The 23,762-nt window shown below is 39.7% G+C and overlaps 3 protein-coding genes across 3 annotated transcripts; all 3 read right to left on the bottom strand.

The window, feature by feature from the left end:
* Window positions 1–284: 284 nt before the first annotated feature.
* Window positions 285–2,125, bottom strand: LOC125138357 (zona pellucida sperm-binding protein 4-like). The gene is made up of 8 exons (XM_027156705.2): window positions 1,829–2,125; window positions 1,566–1,753; window positions 1,383–1,480; window positions 1,154–1,311; window positions 881–1,073; window positions 660–807; window positions 505–580; window positions 285–418 (listed from the first exon to the last, which is right to left on the bottom strand). The coding sequence occupies exons 1-8, from the start codon at window positions 2,088–2,090 to the stop codon at window positions 318–320; spliced, it is 1,224 nt and encodes a 407-aa protein (XP_027012506.2). The 5' UTR covers window positions 2,091–2,125; the 3' UTR covers window positions 285–317.
* Window positions 2,126–13,058: 10,933 nt separating this feature from the next.
* Window positions 13,059–14,906, bottom strand: LOC113649094 (zona pellucida sperm-binding protein 4-like). The gene is made up of 8 exons (XM_027156704.2): window positions 14,597–14,906; window positions 14,333–14,520; window positions 14,149–14,246; window positions 13,919–14,076; window positions 13,652–13,844; window positions 13,431–13,578; window positions 13,276–13,351; window positions 13,059–13,192 (listed from the first exon to the last, which is right to left on the bottom strand). The coding sequence occupies exons 1-8, from the start codon at window positions 14,874–14,876 to the stop codon at window positions 13,092–13,094; spliced, it is 1,242 nt and encodes a 413-aa protein (XP_027012505.2). The 5' UTR covers window positions 14,877–14,906; the 3' UTR covers window positions 13,059–13,091.
* A 6,145-nt stretch (window positions 14,907–21,051) lies between these two features.
* LOC113649103 (zona pellucida sperm-binding protein 4-like) lies at window positions 21,052–22,878 on the bottom strand. The gene is made up of 8 exons (XM_027156715.2): window positions 22,594–22,878; window positions 22,329–22,516; window positions 22,144–22,241; window positions 21,914–22,071; window positions 21,647–21,839; window positions 21,426–21,573; window positions 21,270–21,345; window positions 21,052–21,185 (listed from the first exon to the last, which is right to left on the bottom strand). The coding sequence occupies exons 1-8, from the start codon at window positions 22,853–22,855 to the stop codon at window positions 21,085–21,087; spliced, it is 1,224 nt and encodes a 407-aa protein (XP_027012516.1). The 5' UTR covers window positions 22,856–22,878; the 3' UTR covers window positions 21,052–21,084.
* Between the last annotated feature and the right edge of the window lie 884 nt (window positions 22,879–23,762).

Raw genomic sequence — 23,762 nt, forward strand, 5'->3', positions numbered from 1 at the left:
CCATATTTTGTGGCTTTTTTTTTTTTTTGGTTATAACAAGCCCTAAAAGTTAGAAATTAATTTGACCGAGTAAATCAAAACATGATTTAGTACTGTGAGGTGACTGAAGGAAATGCATGGCACTTGACAGCCCTGAAGCCATGTAAGGTGAAAGCAACACCAAGGACATGGTGCAAGCTAAGACAAGGTAAACCAAGGGACAATCACTAAAGCCGCAAGAACCCCCAATCATAAACCCTTATCCAGAAGCAGCACAACTTGCACACTAAATGAACCAAAGACAGTTTGAAAGGCAAATGCATTTATTTTGCACAGCTTTAAAACAAAGGAGAGGAATTTTGAGTAAAGATCACGCCTCCACTAGACACTACTCCTGATAAGCGAGAAGCACCTTCTTCCACTGCAGAAACATCTCTTCCTAAAAATGGAGGGGGAAAAAAAGCCACAGGTCAATGAGCTATTCAGTCAGGAGAAGCAGCAAACAGCAATAAGGGGTCTACTCACTTGTTCTGGTGCACATTGGTTCACAGGAGTCAAGCAGACTCGGAAGACACACAGCTGTACTGCAGTGGATGTAGAGCTGAGGGAAAGGAAGAGAACCTAAACAAAAAGAACCCACACCATGCAGAAGCATGTAGAACAAAAGAACGAGCATTTACCGTCTCTTGCATGGGAGCCATAGAGGTCTTGTCCACAAACGTGAACATCTTCAGGACAAAGCGCCTGTAATGGGTAGGGTATGCAAGTCCAGACGTTCCACTAACTGGGATCAGCTTGGTCAAATAGCGGTCATCCTTGTAGGGACACCTTGGGGATACATAAGGGCATCACTTCCTGTTCAATATAGACAGTGGGCTACAAACAAAACCCGGAAGCTTACCCGGACACCAGAAGGTCCCACTGGGGAAGACTGTAGGGGTTAGGGGAAGAAGTCGCCCAGCAGTTGCCCAAGCTCAGGACAATGTTTGGATCGGTTCTTCCAACAATGCGCACTTCGACGTACACCGGTTCCCTCAGAACCTTGGTCACAGGGTAGTCACTAGCACTATAGTAAGAGTTATAGGCTATTTGTTCTGTTGGGAGAGAGGAGAAGTCAGCATCTGTGGAAGCTACTGAAATTCAAACTGCATTTCAATATCCAGACAGCACTCACCTTCTACACAACCCTTTGAGAGACAGAGCCCTTTTCCTAGTCTTAGTTCTACTTGGAGTGGTCCAGAAGCAACGATGGGCAGAGGATCAACATTAGCTGAAGACTCAATAGACAAAGCAGCCAAGCCAACACCTGAATATTTACACTGGAAGTAAAGCCTACAAAAGGAAGTCACAGGTTAGTAAAACCCCTTAATTAATCCCACAACCAGAAGTTTTCGATCACTTACTCATAAGTAGTGTCTCTTGTGATTGAGCCTCGGGGTCCAATTCCAACTTCATAGGAAGAAACCATCCTGTTTTCATAGACCACATAACCACCTTTTACCTAGACAGGAGAAAAGTAGAGAGCACAATAAACAGCTACCTGAAATGAACAACGCAGTTAGGGGAAGAAAAATAGTGACACAGACCATCATGGTTGTCCCACAAGCAGTCACAGCAAACTGGTAAATAGCAAAGGCTGCATTTGAGTCAACGGGACTACAGGGTCCACTGTTTCCTCCCAACAGGCTGATGGACTCCAGGCTTATCCTGGGACGGGTTGTATCTCTGGCTGCCACCAGCACAAACTGGCCATCAATTGTACACTGGACAGTCACTGGGAAAACAAAAAAGAAAGGGATCAGTTTTATGTTAAACCCCAATCAAGAGTTAAGCAGGATTTCACACTTACCAGTTTTCCCATAATAGCACTGTTGACCATCAAAACAGCAGTTTATGGCATTACACCGAGTAGCCATGATGCCAGGTTCTCCACAAGGAATTCTTTCATAGTCTTGCACTTGGCATTTCTGAACCTGGCCAGGTGTATGTGGCAGCACAGTGGGCATCCCAGGAAGCTTTTTCACATTTGGTGGGGCTGTAGGAACACTGCTCACAGCACTGAAGGCAAGAAAAAGCCCCACAAATGCCAAACTTACCCCTGTAATCACCATTGTTCCCAAACTACATACACCGATGTTTTGGTAGTCAGCAAATTCTGTCTTTTATTGTGTCTTCAGTCCTAATTGTATCTGGAGTCTCCTCCTACTCAACTAGTCAGTAATAGTGTTTCAGCCGTGTGTCGTCATTAACTGCCTTAATCACCGCCTTCATGATTTGTTAGTCATTTTGAGGGAACACTTTTTAAACAGATATTTGTTCACTTCTATTGGTCAAGTTAATTATATGTGAGAGTTTTGTAATGTTAACAATCTGAGGCTGGCCAGCTAATTAACTCCCATTATTTTAATATATGTATTTAAATTGTCTTTTTAAATTTTGTCTAAACAAATAAAACCACTATTGTTAAATTGTGCATGAGCTGAACATGAAATGATATCATTAACCACATGAACATGTCATATTTGATTTTTTTATAATGTCATGTTAAATGTATTTTTGTTTTAAAATCTTAAGAGAAAATATATATATATAAGTAATATTAGTAGTATTTACTGTGAATATCTTCTTGTATCGCAGGGTACTTTTATTTTGACAGAGCTTTCTTTCCTTGTCATGTCTCTACAGTCACATTGACAAAAACAACAAAAAAAACAACATAAAAGTTGTCAAAAAGTTAGACGCTCTAACACTCTATATTATATATTATATATAGTTCACATAGAGCGTTCACATCAATAAAAAAAATCCTTTCAGTTTATTTGTATTGTGATTTTAACAATTCACATTGTCTCAAAGTAGTTTATCAGAAGTATGGAAACAAAGAAATAAAATTCTATTTTATTCTATTATTAATGTTCTCATATTTAAAGCAGGTCACTGTTAGTAAACATGTATTTAAGTCTAAAAGATTGGCACCTTTGTGTTTATGAAGGGTTCAGTGAAATGGCTGCTTTATTCATTTGGTTTATTTATAGATTTCTCTCAAAGTACTTGGGTGTTTTCCTTAGTTCCATTTGCCCAAGTGATGAGGCCAAGATGAGGTTCTTTTATTCAGTGTGAAGGCTCGTCCATGCGAGAAGAGGGTTCTCCCAACAGTAAGGGATTTTATTGTGAAGTTTAAGGTCCTCATAGGCCACGTTCACAGTGCAAGTCATAGTGCTCAATTCGGATATTTTGCTCAGATCTGATTTGTTTGTTTGGATGTTCACATTACCTTTTTAAATGTGGCCTATATCAGATACCAGTGTGAACAGTTTGCTGTTTTGAACTGACCCGCATGCGCAAACGAACAATAACGATGACGTCACACGCAGCACGCCGTTGCGCTAAAGTTGGCGAGGTTATGGAGGAAGTAAGCATTTTCGCTTTTCTTGCTAAATGTTTGTGTAATGGCAGCACAGAGATGCAGTGTTTTGAAAATTTCGATGTCGAGGACAACTTTTGATTATTTGATCCATTTTGTAGGCGTAGTCACGTTTGTGTGCGTACTCGCTGGCGCATAATTGTGACGAATGTCGATGTAGATTGACGTAAAAGTTGCATCAAATCCACCTTTGTTGCTCACACTGTGGCCACATTGGAAAGAATCAGATTTGGGTCTGATTCCAGACCACATATGGAAGTGGTCTAAATCTGATTTGAAAAAATTAGATCTTGGTTAGATTTGAGTGTTCACACTACTCCTGAAGAAGTCTGACCTGGTCACTTGACCAGATTTGGGCCACATTTACCTGCAGTGTGAACAGGGCTTTAGATCTTCAGGCCAAACTAATCATTCTGTCCAAGAACAGGTCCTTTCACCCAATCTGAAGATGCCTCCAAAAGAGCTAAGAACATTTTCACCACAAATCAGACTTCTATCCATGAAGATTTTTTGGTGTTTTGGGGACCATTGGGGTTTTCTGCCCAAACTCAGTGCTTCCATCCAACGTCTTTAATGTTGTTCTAACAATGACGTACTTTTTATTATGAACAATTCACACTAGTATCACATTATTCATTCATTCATTCATTCATTCATTCAATCCGAACTTCTCGGGTCACGGGGATCCTGTGCCTATCTCAGGCGTCATCGGGCATCAAGGCAGGATACACCCTGGACAGAGTGCCAACCCATCGCAGGGCACACACACTCTCTCATTCACTCACACAATTACACACTACGGACAATTTTCCAGAGATGCCAATCAACCTACCATGCATGTCTTTGGACCGGGGGAGGAAACCGGAGTACCCGGAGGAAACCCCCGAGGCACGGGGAGAACATGCAAACTCCACACACACAAGGCGGAGGCAGGAATCGACCCCCCAACCCTGGATGTGTGAGGCAAACGTGCTAACCACTAAGCCACCGTGTCCATTATCACATTAGTATGTCTTAATTGTTATACTGTGCAGATTTTAGAAGTATGAATGCTCTGAGAAACACAAACAGTGATGAAGTGATACACACCAACGTCTGCTAGAATAAAGGAACACTGAGGAACTTTGTGAACTATGGGTGATGTTTTTAGAAGATGGAGGTCAGGTTGGGGTTTTCCCACTACGTGTTTATGTGTTTATGTGTTTATGGATTTTTCAGCTCAGTGAAACCGATTTCTCATCAGCTACATGACCGGACCTGATAAAAACCTCACCATGGAGCAGGTAGATCACAACCAACATTATGAACATTGAGCTGCGTTTATCACAGGACACCTGTGCATACACCAAATAACCGACAGGTGGCTGGTGTCACCAACATGTGCACATGTGTACGAACATCAGCATTTCTGTAAAATCCAGAAGAAATATTTAGTACAATTTGATCTACACACAACCTTTACACCCAATGTTATTAAAGATAGATAAATAAGACCTTTTAGCTCTAACTCCATTAATAATTGGGTTATTCTGCACCTTCATTTCATTAAGCAGTATTTTGTTTTGTTTTAAACAATCGATTCTTTATATTTATTGAACGAATGTGATAGGAATTTCATACTGTAAAAAACAAACAAAAAACAACTTTAGTCCAGAAGTTAAAAAAATGGATAGAAAAGTAAATATAGGCTGCTTTTAATCATGCTTTTAACCAAATGTTTTAAATAATGTGAGGTTATTCTTTATTTTTCTGTGATTTAATGAGAGAGTCAGTGGTGTTGAGACAACATGAGGAAAAAACCTTGAGAGGAACCAGACTGAAAAGGGAACCTCATCCTCATCTGGGTATAAATCATATAAATCATTATAAACACCGAGAGTGGGATTATAAATCATTATAAACACTGAGAGTGGGATTAAAAATAATTATAAACATTAAAAGTGGGATTATAAATAATTATAAACATTAAAAGTGGGATTATAAATCATTATAAACACCGAGAGTGGGATTAAAAATAATTATAAACATTAAAAGTGGGATTATAAATCATTATAAACACTGAGAGTGGGATTAAAAATAATTATAAACATTAAAAGTGGGATTATAAATCATTGTAAACACTAAAAGTCGGATTATAATTCATTATAAACACTGAAAGTGGGGTTATAAATCATTATAAACACTGAAAGTGGGATTATAAATCATTATAAACACTGAAAGTGGGGTTATAAATCATTATAAACACTGAAAGTGGGATTATAAATCATTATAAACACTGAAAGTGGGGTTATAAATCATTATAAACACTGAAAGTGGGGTTATAAATCATTATAAACACATAAGAATTGAATTATAAAGCCAGCCATGTTGTTGTACGCTTGGGGTAGGAGGGTTTAAAGTGTTGCTCAGAAGCAGTTTGCCGGTGCTGGTGCTTGAAGCCCAACCTTCTAATCAACAAGCCAGAGCCTAAAGTCTGATTATTTAACCAGAGTTATTCTATTTATTATATGAAATCTGTCTTGTTGAAGTTATCAACTGTTCACTGATGAAAAAGCTAACCCCATGGTCTCTACACGGTACCATCTACAGTAATCCTGTGTATCTTCAGGCTCCATATGGAGCATCCTCAGCAGCAGTGAGCAGGATCCAACACAGGATCAGGGGCAGAGTAGACAAGGATCAGAGGACAGAGAAGGACTGAAATGGAAATAGATAATCAGAGATCAACATGGACCATAGGCCAACACCAGGGACAAGGGTGAAGTCCAGGGATTGGTAGAACATAACCCAGAATCAGAATCACCTTTACTGCCAGGCATGTTTTCACATGCGAGGAATTTGTTTTAGTGACAGAAGCTCCACAGTGTAACATAATGACATTATCACAGTATAGACGAAATTGTATGTACACATTTACAGGTGTGAAATGTGCAATTGAAGTAAACAGTAAACAGTATAGATAATATGTATGTATGTATGTATGTATGTATGTATGTATGTATGTATGTATGTATGTATGTACAGATGTGCAAGTATGAAATGTGCAATTGAGCTATACATAATACAAATATTAGGTGTTGTGTGTTTCATGGTGTTAAGTGTTCATCAGATGGATTGCCTGAGGGAAGAAACTGTTCCTTTGTCTGGTCGTTCTGGTGCTCAGGGCTCTGTAGCATCGACCAGATGGCAAGAGTTGAAAGAGGGAGTGTGCTGGATGTGAGGGGTCCTGAGTGATTGACTTTGTGACTTTTGCTCACTCTGGAGAAGTACAGGTCATGAAGTGTGGGGAGAGTTGTGCCAATGATTCGCTCAGCAGTCCAGACTACCCTCTGAAGTCTTCTGAGGTCGGATTTGGTAGCTGAGCTGAACCAAACAGTCACTAAGGTGCAGAGGATGGATTCAATGACAGCAGTGTGGAACTGTTTTAGCAGATCCTGTGGCAGGTAGAACTTATTCAGCTGATGAAGGAAGTACAACCTCTGCTGAGCCTTTTTCACAATGGAGTCAATGTGAATGTCCCACTTCAGGTCTTGGAAGATTGTGGTTCCCAGGAATCTGAATGACTCCACTGCTGTGACAATGCTGTCAATGATGGTTAGTGGGGGAAGAGCAGGGGGATTTCTCCTGAAGTCCAATATCATCTCCACTGTTTTGAGCGTGTTCAGCTCCAGGTTGTTAAGGCTGCACCAGACAGACAGCCGCTCAACCTCCAGTCTGTAAGCAGACTCGTCACCATCCTGGATGAGGCCGATCAGTGTGGTGTCGTCTGCAAACTTCAGGAGCTTGACAGAGGGGTCATTAGAGGTGCAGTCATTCGTGTACAGGGAGAAGAGTAGTGGGGAGATAACACAGCCCTGGGGGGGGCGCCAGTGCTGTGGGTGCGGGTGCTAGATTTGAGCTTTCCCAGATCTTTCCACACTGAAGCTGAGTCATTCGAGGAAATCTGAATCCGTAATTTTTCGGAATAATTCCTCTTTGCCACTCTGATCTCCTTTTTCAGTGTGTATTTGGCCTGTTTGTACAAGACTCTATCCCCATTTCTGTGAGCATCCACTTTGGCCTGATTGAGCTGGCTGAGTTTCGCAGTGAACCATGGCTTGTTATTGTTGTAGGTTAATTGAGACCTCGTGAGAATGCACAAATCTTCACAAAAACTGATGTATGATGTTACAATCTCTGTGAGCTTATCCAGGTCGGAGGCAGCAGCTTCAAAAAAAGTTCAATCTGTGAGAGCGAAACAGGCTTGTAAATCCTGCTCCACTTCCTTAGTCCATCTTTTTACAGTCCTTAATACCAGTTTAGCTGATTTCAGTTTCTGCCTGTAGGTCGGTATCAGATGAACTATGCAGTGATCAGAGAGTCCCAGAGCTGCCCATGGGACAGAGTGATATGAGAGAATCGCTTTATTAAAGTCCTCAAGAATTATTACTACAGAGTCCGGGTGTTGTTGCTCACTCTCTATGATCATATCAGCGAGTGTCTGTAGGGCCGAGCTCACGTGCGCTTGCGGTGGAATGTAAACACTCACCAGAATGAACGAGCAAAATTCCCGTGGCGAATAGAACGGTTTGCAGTTAATGAAGAGTGTTTCAAGATCTGCATATCTTCTTTAACACAGTTACATCAGAACACCACCTTTCATTTATGTCATATGACACGCGTGAAGCCAGCTAGAGACATCAAGTCACGTGACTTTTTGTGTAAAACTAAAAGTCACCACTCACCAAATTAAAAGATCAGCTGAAAAATAAACCTGTAAAAAAATGTAGTTTTAACCCTTTGTGTGTGGAGTGAATCTCTCATGTAATCCTTTACAACTCCTCATTATTTGTAACGCACTGATTATTGGACAATTTCACACTTCAAATATTTGTGTATGAAGTGAAACTGGAATGTTTCATCTATTTATTTTCAGTTAAACAGTTAATCAATACAAACCTCATTACAGTGATGAACACTGAACTCCACACTCATTATGCAGTCTGTGCTTTAACAGTTGGAGTTCAGGGATTTTAGGATCATGATACAAAAGATAGCCACAATATTAACTGCAGTTAATACTATTAACTACTATTAACAACAGACTTCGTCTCTCCAGATAATATTGCAGGGCTCTCAAGTTTTGAAGACACTTCATTAAATATATGATGAATAGTAAGTTTTTCTGGGTGACAAGTACAATGTTTGGCAGGAGAGCATGACGAAAGACCAAAATGAGTGACACTTGATAGCCCTGCAGTCAGGTTTTATACCCCATCATAGCACAGAAACTGCATGTGTTAAAGTTACACATGACTTGTTCTTAGTGTAGCCGGTCTGCCCTTCTGTCATATCTGTGAGACTAGAGACAGAGACTAGAGACAGTCTGCTGGTTCAATTGCTGTTCTTTATCCAGTTTGCTGCATAAATCGGAAGCGTGCAGTAATAAATCGTTGCACACTCAGTTGCCAGCTCCTGCTGGTGCTGCTTCACAACTTCACACAGACACGCATATCACTCTGATATCCTTCGGTCACATTTAGGAACCACCATTTTGCCAAAAAAAAAATAAAAATTCAGTAATCAGTAAACAAATTTCAAGCGCAGACGAGAAGAGCTGCATGAACTTTGATAGCGTGGTTAGTTTCCACTGTTATACTGAGGATACACAGTTATATAGCTCATCAAAACCAGATGAAATAGCTAATTTGTCCAAATTAACTGAGTGCGTTAAAGAGATAAAAGATTAAAAGATCTTTAAATGGAAAAGACAGAAAAACTACTTATCGGTCAAAAACCAGTACACACAAGCTCTCACAACTTACCAGTAGTGTATAAAGTACTAGAAAGCAATACTTGAGTAAAAGTACAGATATCGTACTAGAAAAAGACTTTGGTAGAAGTGCAAGTTGCCTTTTAGAATATTACTTACATTTTAGAATATTTTATATTAGTAAAAGTCTTAAAGTATCTGATATTTACTGTATTTAAGTATCAAAAGAAATTCTGATATTTAATGTACTTAAATATTTCAAGTAAAAGTAAAAAGTAAAACTTCAGTGATTTTCGGTCGGCATAAGAGCAGGGGCAGTTCTAGGGTTTCATCTTTAGGGGTTTTATCCCTCAGTGAGAATTTAAAACATGAGGAGTTTTATATTATATATTATATGACTACACAGTAAGACAAAAGTTATGGTATTATTAAATGGCAAAAGTGGACACCAAAATTTTATGCATGATGTAATGATGCCAGTCTTGAATTAGATCAGTTCATGTGTGTGTATTCTCTACAGTGTGTCCGATGAATTCAGTCATGAATAAACTAATATCACAAGACAAAGACCAGATCAATAAATGTTATTTTTATTTAGTATTGAATGGATTGTTTGCATTAATATTTTGTTTGTGCTGTAACTCTGGTAATAAGAATAGTGACATTTCACTGCTTTTGGTTGCCATATTTACAGCTTTCAGCCGATTAACGTTAAAGATAAACGCCTCCAGCTCTGACTGCGCGTGCACGCTGCGCGCACCTGTGCTTCTCCGTAGCGTGTGTGGATGTGCATAATGCAATCTAGGAGCAGTGATTCGCCAAACCTCCCTTATTGCAGTCGCACACATTTCTTCTGATTTTACGAGTAACGAAGATGCTTAGTGGAAATGTATCGGAGTAAAAGTATACATTTTATCTAGGAAATGTAGTGGAGTAAAAGTGAAAGTAAACATAAATGTAAATAGCAAAGTAAAGTACAGATACGTGACATTTCTACTTAAGTACAGTAACGAAGTATTTGTACTCCGTTACATTACAACACTGCATTTTACCTTCCAATTAGAGGGATGTACTGTTACTAGTAGCTCAACAGTGTATAACCCAATCATCCCACAAGGGGATGAGGAGATACCTTAAAATTAAGGGTAACCACTACAGTGTGTTTCTTCGCAAATATGAAAATGTTTATTTTACAATATTTCCAATTAGCATCAGAAAGAATCAAAAAGATCAAACAAACAAAAACAAAGAAAGAAAAAGATATATCTTGTAACCATTACAGACAACTGGGTTCCCAGGCCTATCTAATAGTAGCTACTCTGCAAATAAGTGCACACTCAAATTACAAGTAAAACCAAAACCCGTTCGATCCTCTCTCCACAGCAAAAGGAAATCATACCCTCAAACCACAACAAGTTGTTTCCCCCCACATTAACAGAGTACACCACATGTATGAGGTAAAGGAAACCCCCCGGTCATCAGTTGGTCCAAGATAAATAAAACAACCCAAAAAAAAAAAAAAGAAATAACCATTAACACAACTCCCATGAGGACACTTTACAATTCAGTTCTAGACTGCTATACTGTTCATTAATAAATTGTTTTTTTTCATCACCAAACAGCTTTTCTTAGCACATGGTACACAAAGAGGAAGTCAACAAGTTTGACTTCCTTTTATACCATCTTGACTCCTGGGATTTGTAGTCCACTCAATCCGTAGTCCCACACCTTCTACCCCATTACAAGTGAAAGACCTGGGTGTTTATTAGACAGTAACTTGTCTTTAAAATCATATCACCATATTACAAACACAGCCTTCTTCCACCTTAGAAATATTGCCAAGCTGAGAAGCTAGTTCATGCCTTCATGACCTCTAGACTGGACTATTGTAATGCATTACTAGGTGCTTGTCCTGCATCTTTAATAAATAGGTTACAGTTAGTCCAAAATGCAGCTGCCAGAGTTCTCACTAGGACAAGAAAGTATGACCATATAACCCCAATTTTATCATCTCTACACTGGCTACCTGTTAAGTTTAGAATTAATTACAAACTGCTGCTACTTATGTACAAGGCTCTTAATGGTTTAGCTCCCATGTATCTAACTAGTCTTCTAACACGTTACAATCCTTCACGCTCTCTGAGATCACAAAACTCAGGACTTCTGGTAGTTCCCAGAATATCTAAGTCTACTAAAGGTGGTAGAGCGTTTTCTTATTTAGTTCCCAAACTTTGGAAGTGTCTTCCGGATAGTGTTTGGGGCTCAGACGCACTTTTTTTAAATGTAGATTAAAAACTCATCTCTTTAGTCAGGCATACACATAATACATCCCATAATATTGTGCTCTATTACTGTACATCAAATCAAATGCATATTATCATCTAGTGCTTGCTAATTTTATGAACAGCAGCTACATTAATTCCTCTCCACTGCTTCTCTCTTTCTACCCATCACGAGGCATCTAGAAATTGTGGTATACCAGCTCGAGGCATACCAGCTCTGATCGTCTTTTGTGCCATAAGAAGATTTTGGACCTCTGCTGAGACGAGGCCAAATCTGTGAGGATCCTGAGGCATCTATAGTTCTACCACCTCCAGCTAGACTCTGCTATACTAAAGAGGAAATGCAACTCCATGTGGTCTTTGAGGGCAACAACCTTATCAATACAACATTTATCAGACTGTATATTTATAATCACACCCTCCAGTGTCACCCATGTGAGGATGAATTTCCCCTTCGAGTCTGGTTCTTCTCAAGGTTTCTTCCTTTACCATCTAAGGGAGTTTTTCCTCCCCACAGTCACCTGAGTCACCTCAGACTTGCTTATTGGGGATAAATACATACACATTTAAATATATCTAATATTAATCTTGAATTTTGTATTATATTAATCTTTATATTAACCATTTGTTCTATGTTTGTTCTGTAAAGCTTCTTTGAGACAATGTCAAATGTTAAGTGGTGTACAAATAAACTTGAATAGATTAGCAGAGGTAAATTATGTTACTGCATGTAAAAGGAACTGAACACACCACTTGTAAGAATTTCTCACTAAACCTGCCATTGTGAGTTGAACAACACTTTTTTCATTTGAATTCTGTGTAAATTTTTATCCAGGGTAAGACTACTTATGAAGAATAAATTATACTTTATCCAGTCTGTCTGGATTACATAAAGAGACTGAAGGATCAGAGGCAGATATCACCAGCTCTTTGCCTGATATTGCTCTGCTTACTTTTGCTAATATTTCACACAAATGTTTCTATCCTATTATGTCTAAAGTAGTTTTTGTCTTTTAAACTATTTATTGATCAGGCCATCAGTAACACGTTAATTTGATCATACTGATAAGAAAGTCTAATTTCCATCAGACCAGTGAACACCATCATGCTGCTAATAATAGTTAAAGCAGCAAGTCCTGACTGGCATGGACACAGTAAAGCTGTCAAAATGAAAGCAAAATCACAGAATATGCTGACTGGATTTATTGAGCTATGGGCCAGAGCATGTTCTGTTCTACAGTGAGATGTGAAGGGAGACGGATAAAGGTCACAATACTGGCTGAGATGGAATGACTGCTGTTTCTTACAGTGGGGGAAGTAATTCTGATCCCCTGCTAATTTTGTAAGTTAATTCTTTACAATGAAATTAACAGACCATAATTTATAGCGAGTTTAAAAAAAAAATAATTTGACTGGGTAATCAAAACATGATTTAGTACTGTGAGGTGACTGAAGGAAATGCATGGCACTTGACAGCCCTGAAGCCATGTAAGGTGAAAGCAACACCAAGGACATGGTGCAAGCTTAAACCAAAAGGACAATCACTAAAGCCACAAGAACCCCAAATATTAACCCTTATCCAGAAGAAGCACACCTTGCACACTAAATGAACCAAAGACAGTTTGAAAGGAAAATCCATTTATTTTGCACAGCTTTAAAACAAAGGAGAGGAATTTTGAGTAAAGATCACGCCTCCACTAGACACTACTCCTGATAAGCGAGAAGCACCTTCTTCCACTGCAGAAACATCTCTTCCTAAAAATGGAGGAGGGGGGGCCACAGGACAATAAGCTATTCAGTCAGGAGAAGCAACAAACAGCAATAAGGGGTCTACTCACTTGTTCTGGTGCACATTGGCTCACAGGAGTTCAGCACACTCGGAAGACACACAGCTGTACTGCAGTGGATGTAGAGCTGAGCGAAAGGAAGAGAACCTAAACAAAAAGAACCCACACCATGCAGAAGCATGTAGAACAAAAGAACGAGCATTTACCGTCTCTTGCATGGGAGCCATAGAGGTCTTGTCCACAAACGTGAACATCTTCAGGACAAAGCGTCTGTAATGGGTAGGGTATGCAAGTCCAGACGTTCCACTAACTGGGATCAGCTTGGTCAAATAGCGGTCATCCTTGTAGGGACACCTTGGGGATACATAAGGGCATCACTTCCTGTTCAATATAGACAGTGGGCTACAAACAAAACCTGGAAGCTTACCCAGTCACCAGAAGGTCCCACTGGGGAAGACTGTAGGGGTTAGGGGAAGAAGTTGCCCAGCAGTTGCCCAAGCTCAGGACAATGTTTGGATCGGTTCTTCCAACAATGCGCACTTCGACGTACACCGGTTCCCTCAGAACCTTGGTCACAGGGTAGTCACTAGCACTATAGTAAGAGTTATAGGCTATTTGTTCTGTTGGGAGAGAGGAGAAGTCAGCATCTGTTGAAGCTACTGAAACTGCATTTTAATATCCAGACAGCGCTCACCTTCCACACAACCCTTTGAGAGACAGAGCCCTTTTCCTAGTCTTAGTTCTACTTGGAGTGGTCCAGAAGCAACGATGGGCAGAGGATCAACATTAGCTGAAGGCTCAATAGACAAAGCAGCCAAGCCAACACCTGAATATTTACACTGGAAATAAAGCCTACAAAAAGGAAATGGCAGGTTAGTAAAACCCCTTAATTAATCCAACAACCAGGAGTTTTAGATCACTTACTCATAAGTAGTGTCTCTTGTGATTGAGCCTCGGGGTCCAATTCCAACTTCATAGGAAGAAACCATCCTGTTTTCATAGACCACATAACCACCTTTTACCTAGACAGGAGAAAAAGTAGAGAGCACAATAAACATCTAACTGAAATGAGCAACGCAGTTAGGGGAAGAAAAATAGTGACACAAACCATCATGGTTGTCCCACAAGCAGTCACAGCAAACTGGTAAATAGCAAAGGCTGCATTTGAGTCAACAGGACTACAGGGTCCACTGTTTCCTCCCAACAGGCTGATGGACTCCAGGCTTATCCTGGGACGAGTTGTATCTCTGGCTGCCACCAGCACAAACTGGCCATCAATTGTACACTGGACAGTCACTGGGAACACCAAAATAGAAAGGAATCAGTTTCATGTTAAACCCCAATCAAGAGTCAAGCAGGATTTCAAGCTTACCAGTTTTCCCATAATAGCACTGTTGACCATCAAAACAGCAGTTTATGGCATTACACCGAGTAGCCACGATGCCAGGTTCTCCACAAGGAATTCTTTCATAGTCTTGCACTTGGCATTTCTGAACCTGGCCAGGTGTATGTGGCAGCACAGTGGGCATCCCAGGAAGCTGAGGATCCTGAGAGAGCTTTTTCACATTTGGTGGGGCTGCAGGAACACTGCTCACAGCGCTGAAGGCAAGAAAAAGCCCCACAAATGCCAAACTTACCCTTGTAGTCACCATTGCTCCAAAACTACATACACCAATGTTTAACTAGTCAGCAACTTCTGTCTTTTATTGTGTCCTCAGTCCAAATTGTATCTGGAGTCTCCTCCTACTCAACTAGTCAGTAATAGTGTTCCAGCCGTGTGTCGTCATTAACTGCCTTAATCACCGCCTTCATGATTTGTTGGTCATTTTGAGGGGCATTTTAAACAGATATTTGTTCACTTCTATTGGTCAAGTTAATTATATGTGAGAGTTTTGTAATGTTAAAAATCTGAGGCTGGTCAGCTAATTAACTCCCATTATTTTAATATATGCATTTAAATTGTCTTTTTAAATTTGATCTAAACAAATAAAACCACTATTGTTAAATGGTGCATAAGCTGAACATGAAATTATATCATTAACCACATGAACATATCATATTTTATTTTTTTGTAATGTCATGTTAAAAGTCTTTTGGTTTTAAAATATTAAGAAAGAGAAATATATATATATATATATATATATATATATATATATATATATATATATATATAAGTAATATTGGTAGTATTTACTGTGAATATCTTCTTGTACCACAGCATACTTTTATTTTGACAGAGCTTTCTTTCCTTGTCGTGTATAAGTGTCTCTACAGTCACATTGACAAAAACAAAAAACAAAACAAAATAAAAGTTGTCCTAAAGTTAGACGCTCTAACACTATATTATCTATTATATATAGTTTATATAGTTCAATAAAAAAAATTCCTTTCAGTTTATTTGTATTGTGCTTTTCAGAGGTATGGAAACAAAGAAATAAAATTATATTTTATTATAAACTATATATCTATTTTAAAGTAGGTCACTGTTAGTAAACATGTATTTATGTCTAAAAGATTCACGCCTTTGTGTTTATGAAGGGTTCAGTGAAATGGCTGGTTTATTTGATTGGTTTATTTATAGATTCTCTCAAAGTAATTGGGTTTTTTTTCTTTAGTTCATTTGCCCAAGTGATGAGGCCAAGATGAGGTTTTTTAATTCAGAGTGAAGGCTCGTCCGTGCGAGCAGAGGGTTCTCCCAACAGTAATCAGGGATTTTAGTGTGAAAATTAAGGTCCTCATAGATCTTCTGGCCAAAACGAGGCTTTCTGTCCAAGAACAGGGGCCTGTTTCAGAAAGGTGGTTCAACCAACTCAGAGTTTCCCATCTCAGGTTTTGTCAACTCAGAGTTCAAGTTTAAACTCAGAGTTTTTGGTTACAGAACAGCTGAAAAGAGTTAGTTTTATCAACTTTATAGACTGACTCGTGAGTTAAGCAAGTGATCATATATATATATATATATATATATATATATATATATATATATATATATATATATATATATATATCATTATAAAAGCTGAGAGTGTGATTATAAATCAATATAAACACCGAAAGTTGGATTATAAATCATTGTAAACATTAAAAGTGGGATTATAAATCATTATAAACACTAAAAGTGGGATTATAAATCATTATAAACACTTAAAGTGGGGTTATAAATCACTATAAACATTAAAAGTGGGATTATAAATCATTATAAACACCTAAAGTGAGATTATGAATCAATATAAACACCTAAAAATGGGATTATAAAGCCAGCCATGATGTTGTACGCTTGGGGCAGGAGGGTTTAAAGTGTTGCTCAGAAGCAGTTTGCCGGTGCTGGTGCTTGAAGCCCAACCTTCTAATCAACAAGCCAGAGCCTAAAGTCTGATTATTTAACCAGAGTTATTCTATTTTTTATATGAAATCTGTCTTGTTGAAGTTATCAACTGTTCACTGATGGAAAAGCTAACCCCATGGTCTCTACACGGTACCATCTACAGTAATCCTGTGTATCTTCAGGCTCCATATGGAGCATCCTCAGCAGCAGTGAGCAGGAGCCAACACAGGATCAGGGGCAGAGGATCTGTGTGGGACAAAGGTCAAGGCCAAGGACTGATAGAGTAGACCGGGATCAGAGGACAGAGAAGGACTGATATGGAAAAGAGAATCAGAAATCAACATGGACCGTAGGCCAACACCAGGGACAAGGGTGAAGTCCAGGGATTGATAGAACATAACAAGGATCTGTTTAACTTCACCTCACACTTTGATGTACTGAGTTTACACTTAATGTAACAACTGCTCAATTATTTAAATATAGAGATATAAATATAGATATGATTATAAATATGTATATGGTCATAAATCTTGTACATTTACTTACAAGAAGACAGAAAAGACTACTTATCATTCCAAAAACAAGTACACAGAAGCTCTCACACTTTACATTCTGTAAGGAATTCTCATCTGTTTGGGCAGGATCACTATTTTCTCATCTGCCACCTGGGTAGGATAACTAAATTCAGCCTCTTGACCTCTGCTCGATTTCTGTTCTCCACAAGGCCTTGGGGAATTCTCAATGAAACACACGTGTCAGTCTTACAAAGAGAAGTTCCAAAGTTTATTAGGTAAAACAAGAATATATAATCGTACTATAGAAGAGGGAGGGTGTAGTGGGTGTGTACTGGAGTTTAATGCTAGTGTCTACAAAAGCAGCCTTGGCTGTTATCACAAAGTAGGAACCCCACCAGCCAAAGTATCATGTTTCTTACAACTGCTTTTTTGTTGCAAGTGCGATAGATGCAAAACAGAGGTTCCTGCTATGGTGGGGACGGGGTTAAACTAAGGTCAAGGCATCTGTGTGTATGTGTAAGATAGAGAAGGAATGTGTGTGAGAGAGAGGAAGAACAATGTGCTCTGTACAGAAAGTCTGCAACATTATCAGAAAAGATTATTTTATACAATTATTCTCACAATTATCCTCTTTTATCCATGATAAAGTTATAATGGATAAACAACTCATATATGATTATATATCTTTCTCTGGAAGCCAGGCTAAACGAGTAATCACTGTTAGTATGTTGCCTGGCCTGGCCCAGACCCGCAGTCACTTCTCAGAATTCGTTGTTGTGAGGATGTGCTTGGACGGGTAACCCTGTCCCAAGGCAGATGATCAAGATGAGGAGGCTGACAACCATACTGGTCACTGGTTCTGTGTCCTGTGCTCAACTAGAGGTGGTCGTTCAGTTTTCTTCAGCCTTTCCCGTCACCTCCTGCAGCTTTAATGATGTCCAAAGAACCGGCACAGAAAGGTCCGTGGGGTCACTGCTGAGCGTTGTGAAGTGATGGTGGGAGAAGCCAGGAGGTTGAAGGCACCTTCTAGAAAATTCATGGAAGGGTTCGAAGGCTGTATCTCTGTAACATAAAGAAAATGGTGACACACAGATAATTATTTTATGCATTCACAGCGGAGTCGACCCCTGGATGACATCTCTTCACCCTGGTAACATGGATCCACTGTGGAAAAAGATCAGTTAGTACACCTGTTCATGTAGTCACGACTATTTCCGCTGGCCCATCATATTTACTTTCGCCCAATGGTTTAGGTTTTAATGATATAATTAAGACCATATCTCCAACTTGAAATGGATGTGTCGGCACCTTGGAAATGATAGGTATAGCTGCTGAAATTTGTTCATAGTGTCTTGATAAAGTGTCAGTAAAGGCAGCGGAATACTCGGCAATATGCACATCAAGATTATTTGTACCTATAGATGACTCACCCTTCTTCCAGGGTGTGGGAAACGACCGACCAAACATAATTTCGTGTGGTAATAGATGGACGTCTTTTCGCGGTGTCACTCATTTCTGCTAGAACAGCGGGTAACAAGTCAACCCAATTTTGGCTACCCGTCACCTGCCTAGCTTTAGTCAACTTATCCTATAACACCGTAAAACTCGCGCACGACCTGCACCAGTGAAGAGTAGGAAATAAGTTTCCTCTCGGCGGAGCGGAAACCACGTGTTTTCCAAATTCGTCCGAAATCATGGGCGACGCCAAAAGCATAACGTGAATCAGTGTAGATTGTTACATTCATACCCTCAGAGAGAATACACGTGCGAGTTAGAGCAAAAAGTTCAGCTGCCTGTGCAGACATAGAAGGTAAAGAGTAAGTTTCAACAACAACATCAGGCAGAGCATACAGAGAATACCCACACAGAAAGTGACCATCATATGGCTTTGAACAAGAGCCATGAACAAATAGTGAATCGCCTGTATTTAATGGAGTGGATTATAAATCAGTGCGAATGCTAGTAGAGTGAATGATTTCAGCACTGCAATCATGCGGAGTGTCCTGCAGTGTGGCATCCTGAGTTCTAAGTAGACGTGCAAGAGCATGACCTAACGTATCTAAAGAGGAGGTGGCTTTGATTTCTAAATTACTGGTTAAACATAAGATAGTTATGTTAAGATAGTTAAGATAGTTAAGGCGGTAAAACGTTTTCTTATTTAGCTCCCAAACTTTGGAATAAAATCTTCCTGATATTGTTCGGGGCTCAGACACACTTTCCCAGTTTAAATGTCGATTAAAAACTTCTCTTTAGTCAGTCGTACACATAATACATCCCATAATATTGTGCTCTATTACATCAGATCAAATGCACATTATTACTGCTCTCCGCTGCTTCTCTCTTTCTACCCATTACGAGGCATCCAGAAATTGCACCAGCTCTGATTGTCTTTTGTGCCATAAGATGATTTTGGATCTCCGCTGAGATGAGGCCAAATCTGTGAGGATCCTGAGGCATCTAGAGATCTACCACCTCCAGTTAGACTCTGCTATACTAAAGAGATGCAGCAACTCCATGTGGTCTTTGAGGACAACAACCTCCTCATCAATACAACATTTATCAGACTGTATTATTTATAATCACACCCTCCATTGCTCAAGGGCACCTCAGTCGTGGCTGGCCCGAGACTCGAACCAACAACCTTCCGGTTACAAGTCAGACTCTCAAACCATTAGGCCATGACTGCCCCAGACTGAGTCTGGTTCTTCTCAAGGTTTCTTCCATTATCATCTAAGGAAGTTGTTCCTCCCCACAGTCTCCTGTGTCACCTCAGACTTGCTCATTGGGGATAAATACAAACACCTTTAAATATATCTAATATTAATCTTGAATTATATTTGTCTTTATATTATTCTTTATATTAACCTTTTGTTCTATGTTTATGTTCTGTAAAGCTGCTGAGACAATGTCAATCGCTAAAAGCGCTATACAAATAAATTTGAATAGAGTAGCAGAGGTAAATTATGTTACCGCAGGTCACAGCATGTAAAAGGAACTGAACACAATTTCACTTTTAAGAATTTCTCACCAAAACTGCCATTGTGAGTAGAACACTTTCATTTGAATTCTATGGAAACTTTTATCCAGGGTAAGACTACTTATGAAGAATAAATTATACTTTATCCAGTCTGTCTGGATTACATTAGGAGACTGAAGGATCTGAGGCAGACCACATCACCAGCTCATTGCCTGATATTGTTCTACAGAGCTGGTGACACCAAATATTGAGGTGATTTGGATTTCTCTTCTGTTCATTGATAAATATAAAACATTTATTTTTGAAAACATTTTACTAAAACTTTCACGCCAGTTCATTAGACACGCAGAGGTTTAAGGATTTGTAGTGTTTTTTTTCTGCCTATAGCCCACTGGGGCAATATATATATTCATAGAAGTTACACAAAAAAAAACACCCAAACCACCATTTGTTCATACTGCTGACAAGAAGTCTAATTTCCATCAGACCAGTAATATGGTTAAAGGAGTGAGTCCTGACTGGCATGGAGACTGTAAAGCTGGCAAAATTAAAAACAAACAATGACAAAATAATGCTGACTGGATTTGTTGAGCTACAGGCCAGATTATGTTCTGTTCTACAGTGAGACGGATGTAGAGTGTTGCAATACTGGCTCAGATGGAATGAGTTATTACAGTGGGGGAAAAATTTAGTCCCCTGCTAATTTTGTAAGTTTAATCCTTTACAACAACAGACCATACTTTGTGGCAGATTTATCAGACCGAATTAACAAAAATACATGTTAGAAATTAATTTGACTGGGTAAATCAAAACAATTTAATATTGCAAAGTGACGAAAGGAAATGCATGGCACTTGACAGCCCTGAAGCCATGTAAGGTGAAAGCAACACCAAGGACATGGTGCAAGCTTAGACAAGGTAAACCATGGGACAATCACTAAAGCCACAAGAACCCCAAATATTAACCCTTATCCAGAAGAAGCACACCTTGCACACTAAATGAACCAAAGACAGTTTGAAAGGCAAATGCATTTATTTTGCACAGCTTTAAATCAAAGGAGAGGAATTTTGAGTAAAGATCACGCCTCCACTAGACACTACTCCTGATAAGCGAGAAGCACCTTCTTCCACTGCAGAAACATCTCTTCCTAAAAATGGAGGGGGAAAAAGCCACAGCTCAATAAGCTATTCAGTCAGGAGAAGCAGCAAACAGCAATAAGGGGTCTACTCACTTGTTCTGGTGCACATTGGCTCACAGGAGTCCAGCACACTCGGAAGACACACAGCTGTACTGCAGTGGATGTAGAGCTGAGGGAAAGGAAGAGAACCTAAGCAAAAAAGAACCCACACCATGCAGAAGCATGTAGAACAGAAGAACGAGCATTTACCGTCTCTTGCATGGGAGCCATAGAGGTCTTGTCCACAAACGTGAACATCTTCAGGACAAAGCGTCTGTAATGGGTAGGGTATGCAAGTCCAGACGTTCCACTAACTGGGATCAGCTTGGTCAAATAGCGGTCATCCTTGTAGGGACACCTTGGGGATACATAAGGGCATCACTTCCTGTTCAATATAGACATTGGGCTACAAACAAATCCCGGAAGCTTACCCGGACACCAGAAGGTCCCACTGGGGAAGACTGTAGGGGTTAGGGGAAGAAGTCGCCCAGCAGTTGCCCAAGCTCAGGACAATGTTTGGATCGGTTCTTCCAACAATGCGCACTTCGACGTACACCGGTTCCCTCAGAACCTTGGTCACAGGGTAGTCACTAGCACTATAGTAAGAGTTATAGGCTATTTGTTCTGTTGGGAGAGAGGAGAAGTCAGCATCTGTTGAAGCTACTGAAACTGCATTTTAATATCCAGACAGTGCTCACCTTCCACACAACCCTTTGAGAGACAGAGCCCTTTTCCTAGTCTTAGTTCTACTTGGAGTGGTCCAGAAGCAACGATGGGCAGAGGATCAACATTAGCTGAAGGCTCAATAGACAAAGCAGCCAAGCCAACACCTGAATATTTACACTGGAAATAAAGCCTACAAAAAGGAAATGGCAGGTTAGTAAAACCCCTTATTTAATCCCACAACCAGGAGTTTTCGATCACTTACTCATAAGTAGTGTCTCTTGTGATTGAGCCTCGGGGTCCAATTCCAACTTCATAGGAAGAAACCATCCTGTTTTCATAGACCACATATCCACCTTTTACCTAGACAGGAGAAAAGTAGAGAGCACAATAAACAGCTACCTGAAATGAGCAACGCAGTTACGGGAAGAAAAATAAAGTGACACAAACCATCATGGTTGTCCCACAAGCAGTCACAGCAAACTGGTAAATAGCAAAGGCTGCATTTGAGTCAACAGGACTACAGGGTCCACTGTTTCCTCCCAACAGGCTGATGGACTCCAGGCTTATCCTGGGACGGGTTGAATCTCTGGCTGCCACCAGCACAAACTGGCCATCAATTGTACACTGGACAGTCACTGGGAACACCAAAAAAAGAAAGGAATCAGTTTCATGTTAAACCCCAATCAAGAGTCAAGCAGGATTTCACACTTACCAGTTTTCCCATAATAGCAGTGTTGACCATCAAAACAGCAGTTTATGGCGTTACACCGAGAAGCCACGATGCCAGGTTCTCCACAAGGAATTCTTTCATAGTCTTGCACTTGGCATTTCTGAACCTGGCCTGTTGTCTGTGGCAGCACAGTGGGCATCCCAGGAAGCTTTTTCACATTTGGTGGGGCTGCAGGAACACTGCTCACAGCACTGAAGGCAAGAAAAAGCCCCACAAATGCCAAACTTACCCCTGTAGTTACCATTGTTCCCAAACTGCATATACCAATGTTTAACTACTCAGCAACTTCTGTCTTTTATTGTGTCCTCAGTCCTAATTGTATCTGGAGTCTCCTCCTACTCAACTAGTCAGTAATAGTGTGCCAGCCATGTGTCGTCATTAACTGCCTTTAACACCACCTTCATGATTTGTTGGTCATTTTGAGGGGCGTTTTAAACAGATATTTGTTCACTTTTATTGGTCATCTATGTAATTTATGCATTTAAATTGTCTTTTTAAATTTTATCTAAACAAGTAGGATAAAACCACTATTGTTAAATGGTGCATAAGCTGAACATGAAATTATGTCATCAACCACATAAACATGTCATATTTAAATTTTTTGTAATCTTATGTTAAAAGTCTTTTGGTTTTAATATCTTAAGAAAACAAACACACACACACACACACACACACACACACACACACACACACACACACACACACACACACACACACACACATACATCCAAGAACAGGTCAAGAACAATGACGTACTTTTTATTGTGAATAATTCACACTAGTATCACATTAGTATGTCCTAATTATTATACTGTGCTTCAGATTATCTGAGGAGGACTAAAGATTGTGTGTGTGTGTGTGTGTGTGTGTGTGTGTGTGTGTGTGTGTGTGTGTGTGTGTGTGTGTGTGTGAGAGAGAGAGAGAGAGACCTTTGAACCAGTTGCTCATTGACAGATTTTAGAAGTATGAATGTGTAGTGATATGGATTCAAGTAGTCATGTATGTGTTAACTAATAGATAACTAATTTCTATCTTTGTTTATGTGTTTTTACAGGTAAGATGAGTGATGTGGCATCACAGTTTGTCTTCATAAAATGTTTATACGTAAGTTATATGTGTTAGTTTGATGAACGTGTTTATTAAATCGATAA

The sequence above is a fragment of the Tachysurus fulvidraco genome, chromosome 11 (assembly GCF_022655615.1).
Source record: "Tachysurus fulvidraco isolate hzauxx_2018 chromosome 11, HZAU_PFXX_2.0, whole genome shotgun sequence".
Lineage (NCBI taxonomy): Eukaryota > Metazoa > Chordata > Actinopteri > Siluriformes > Bagridae > Tachysurus > Tachysurus fulvidraco.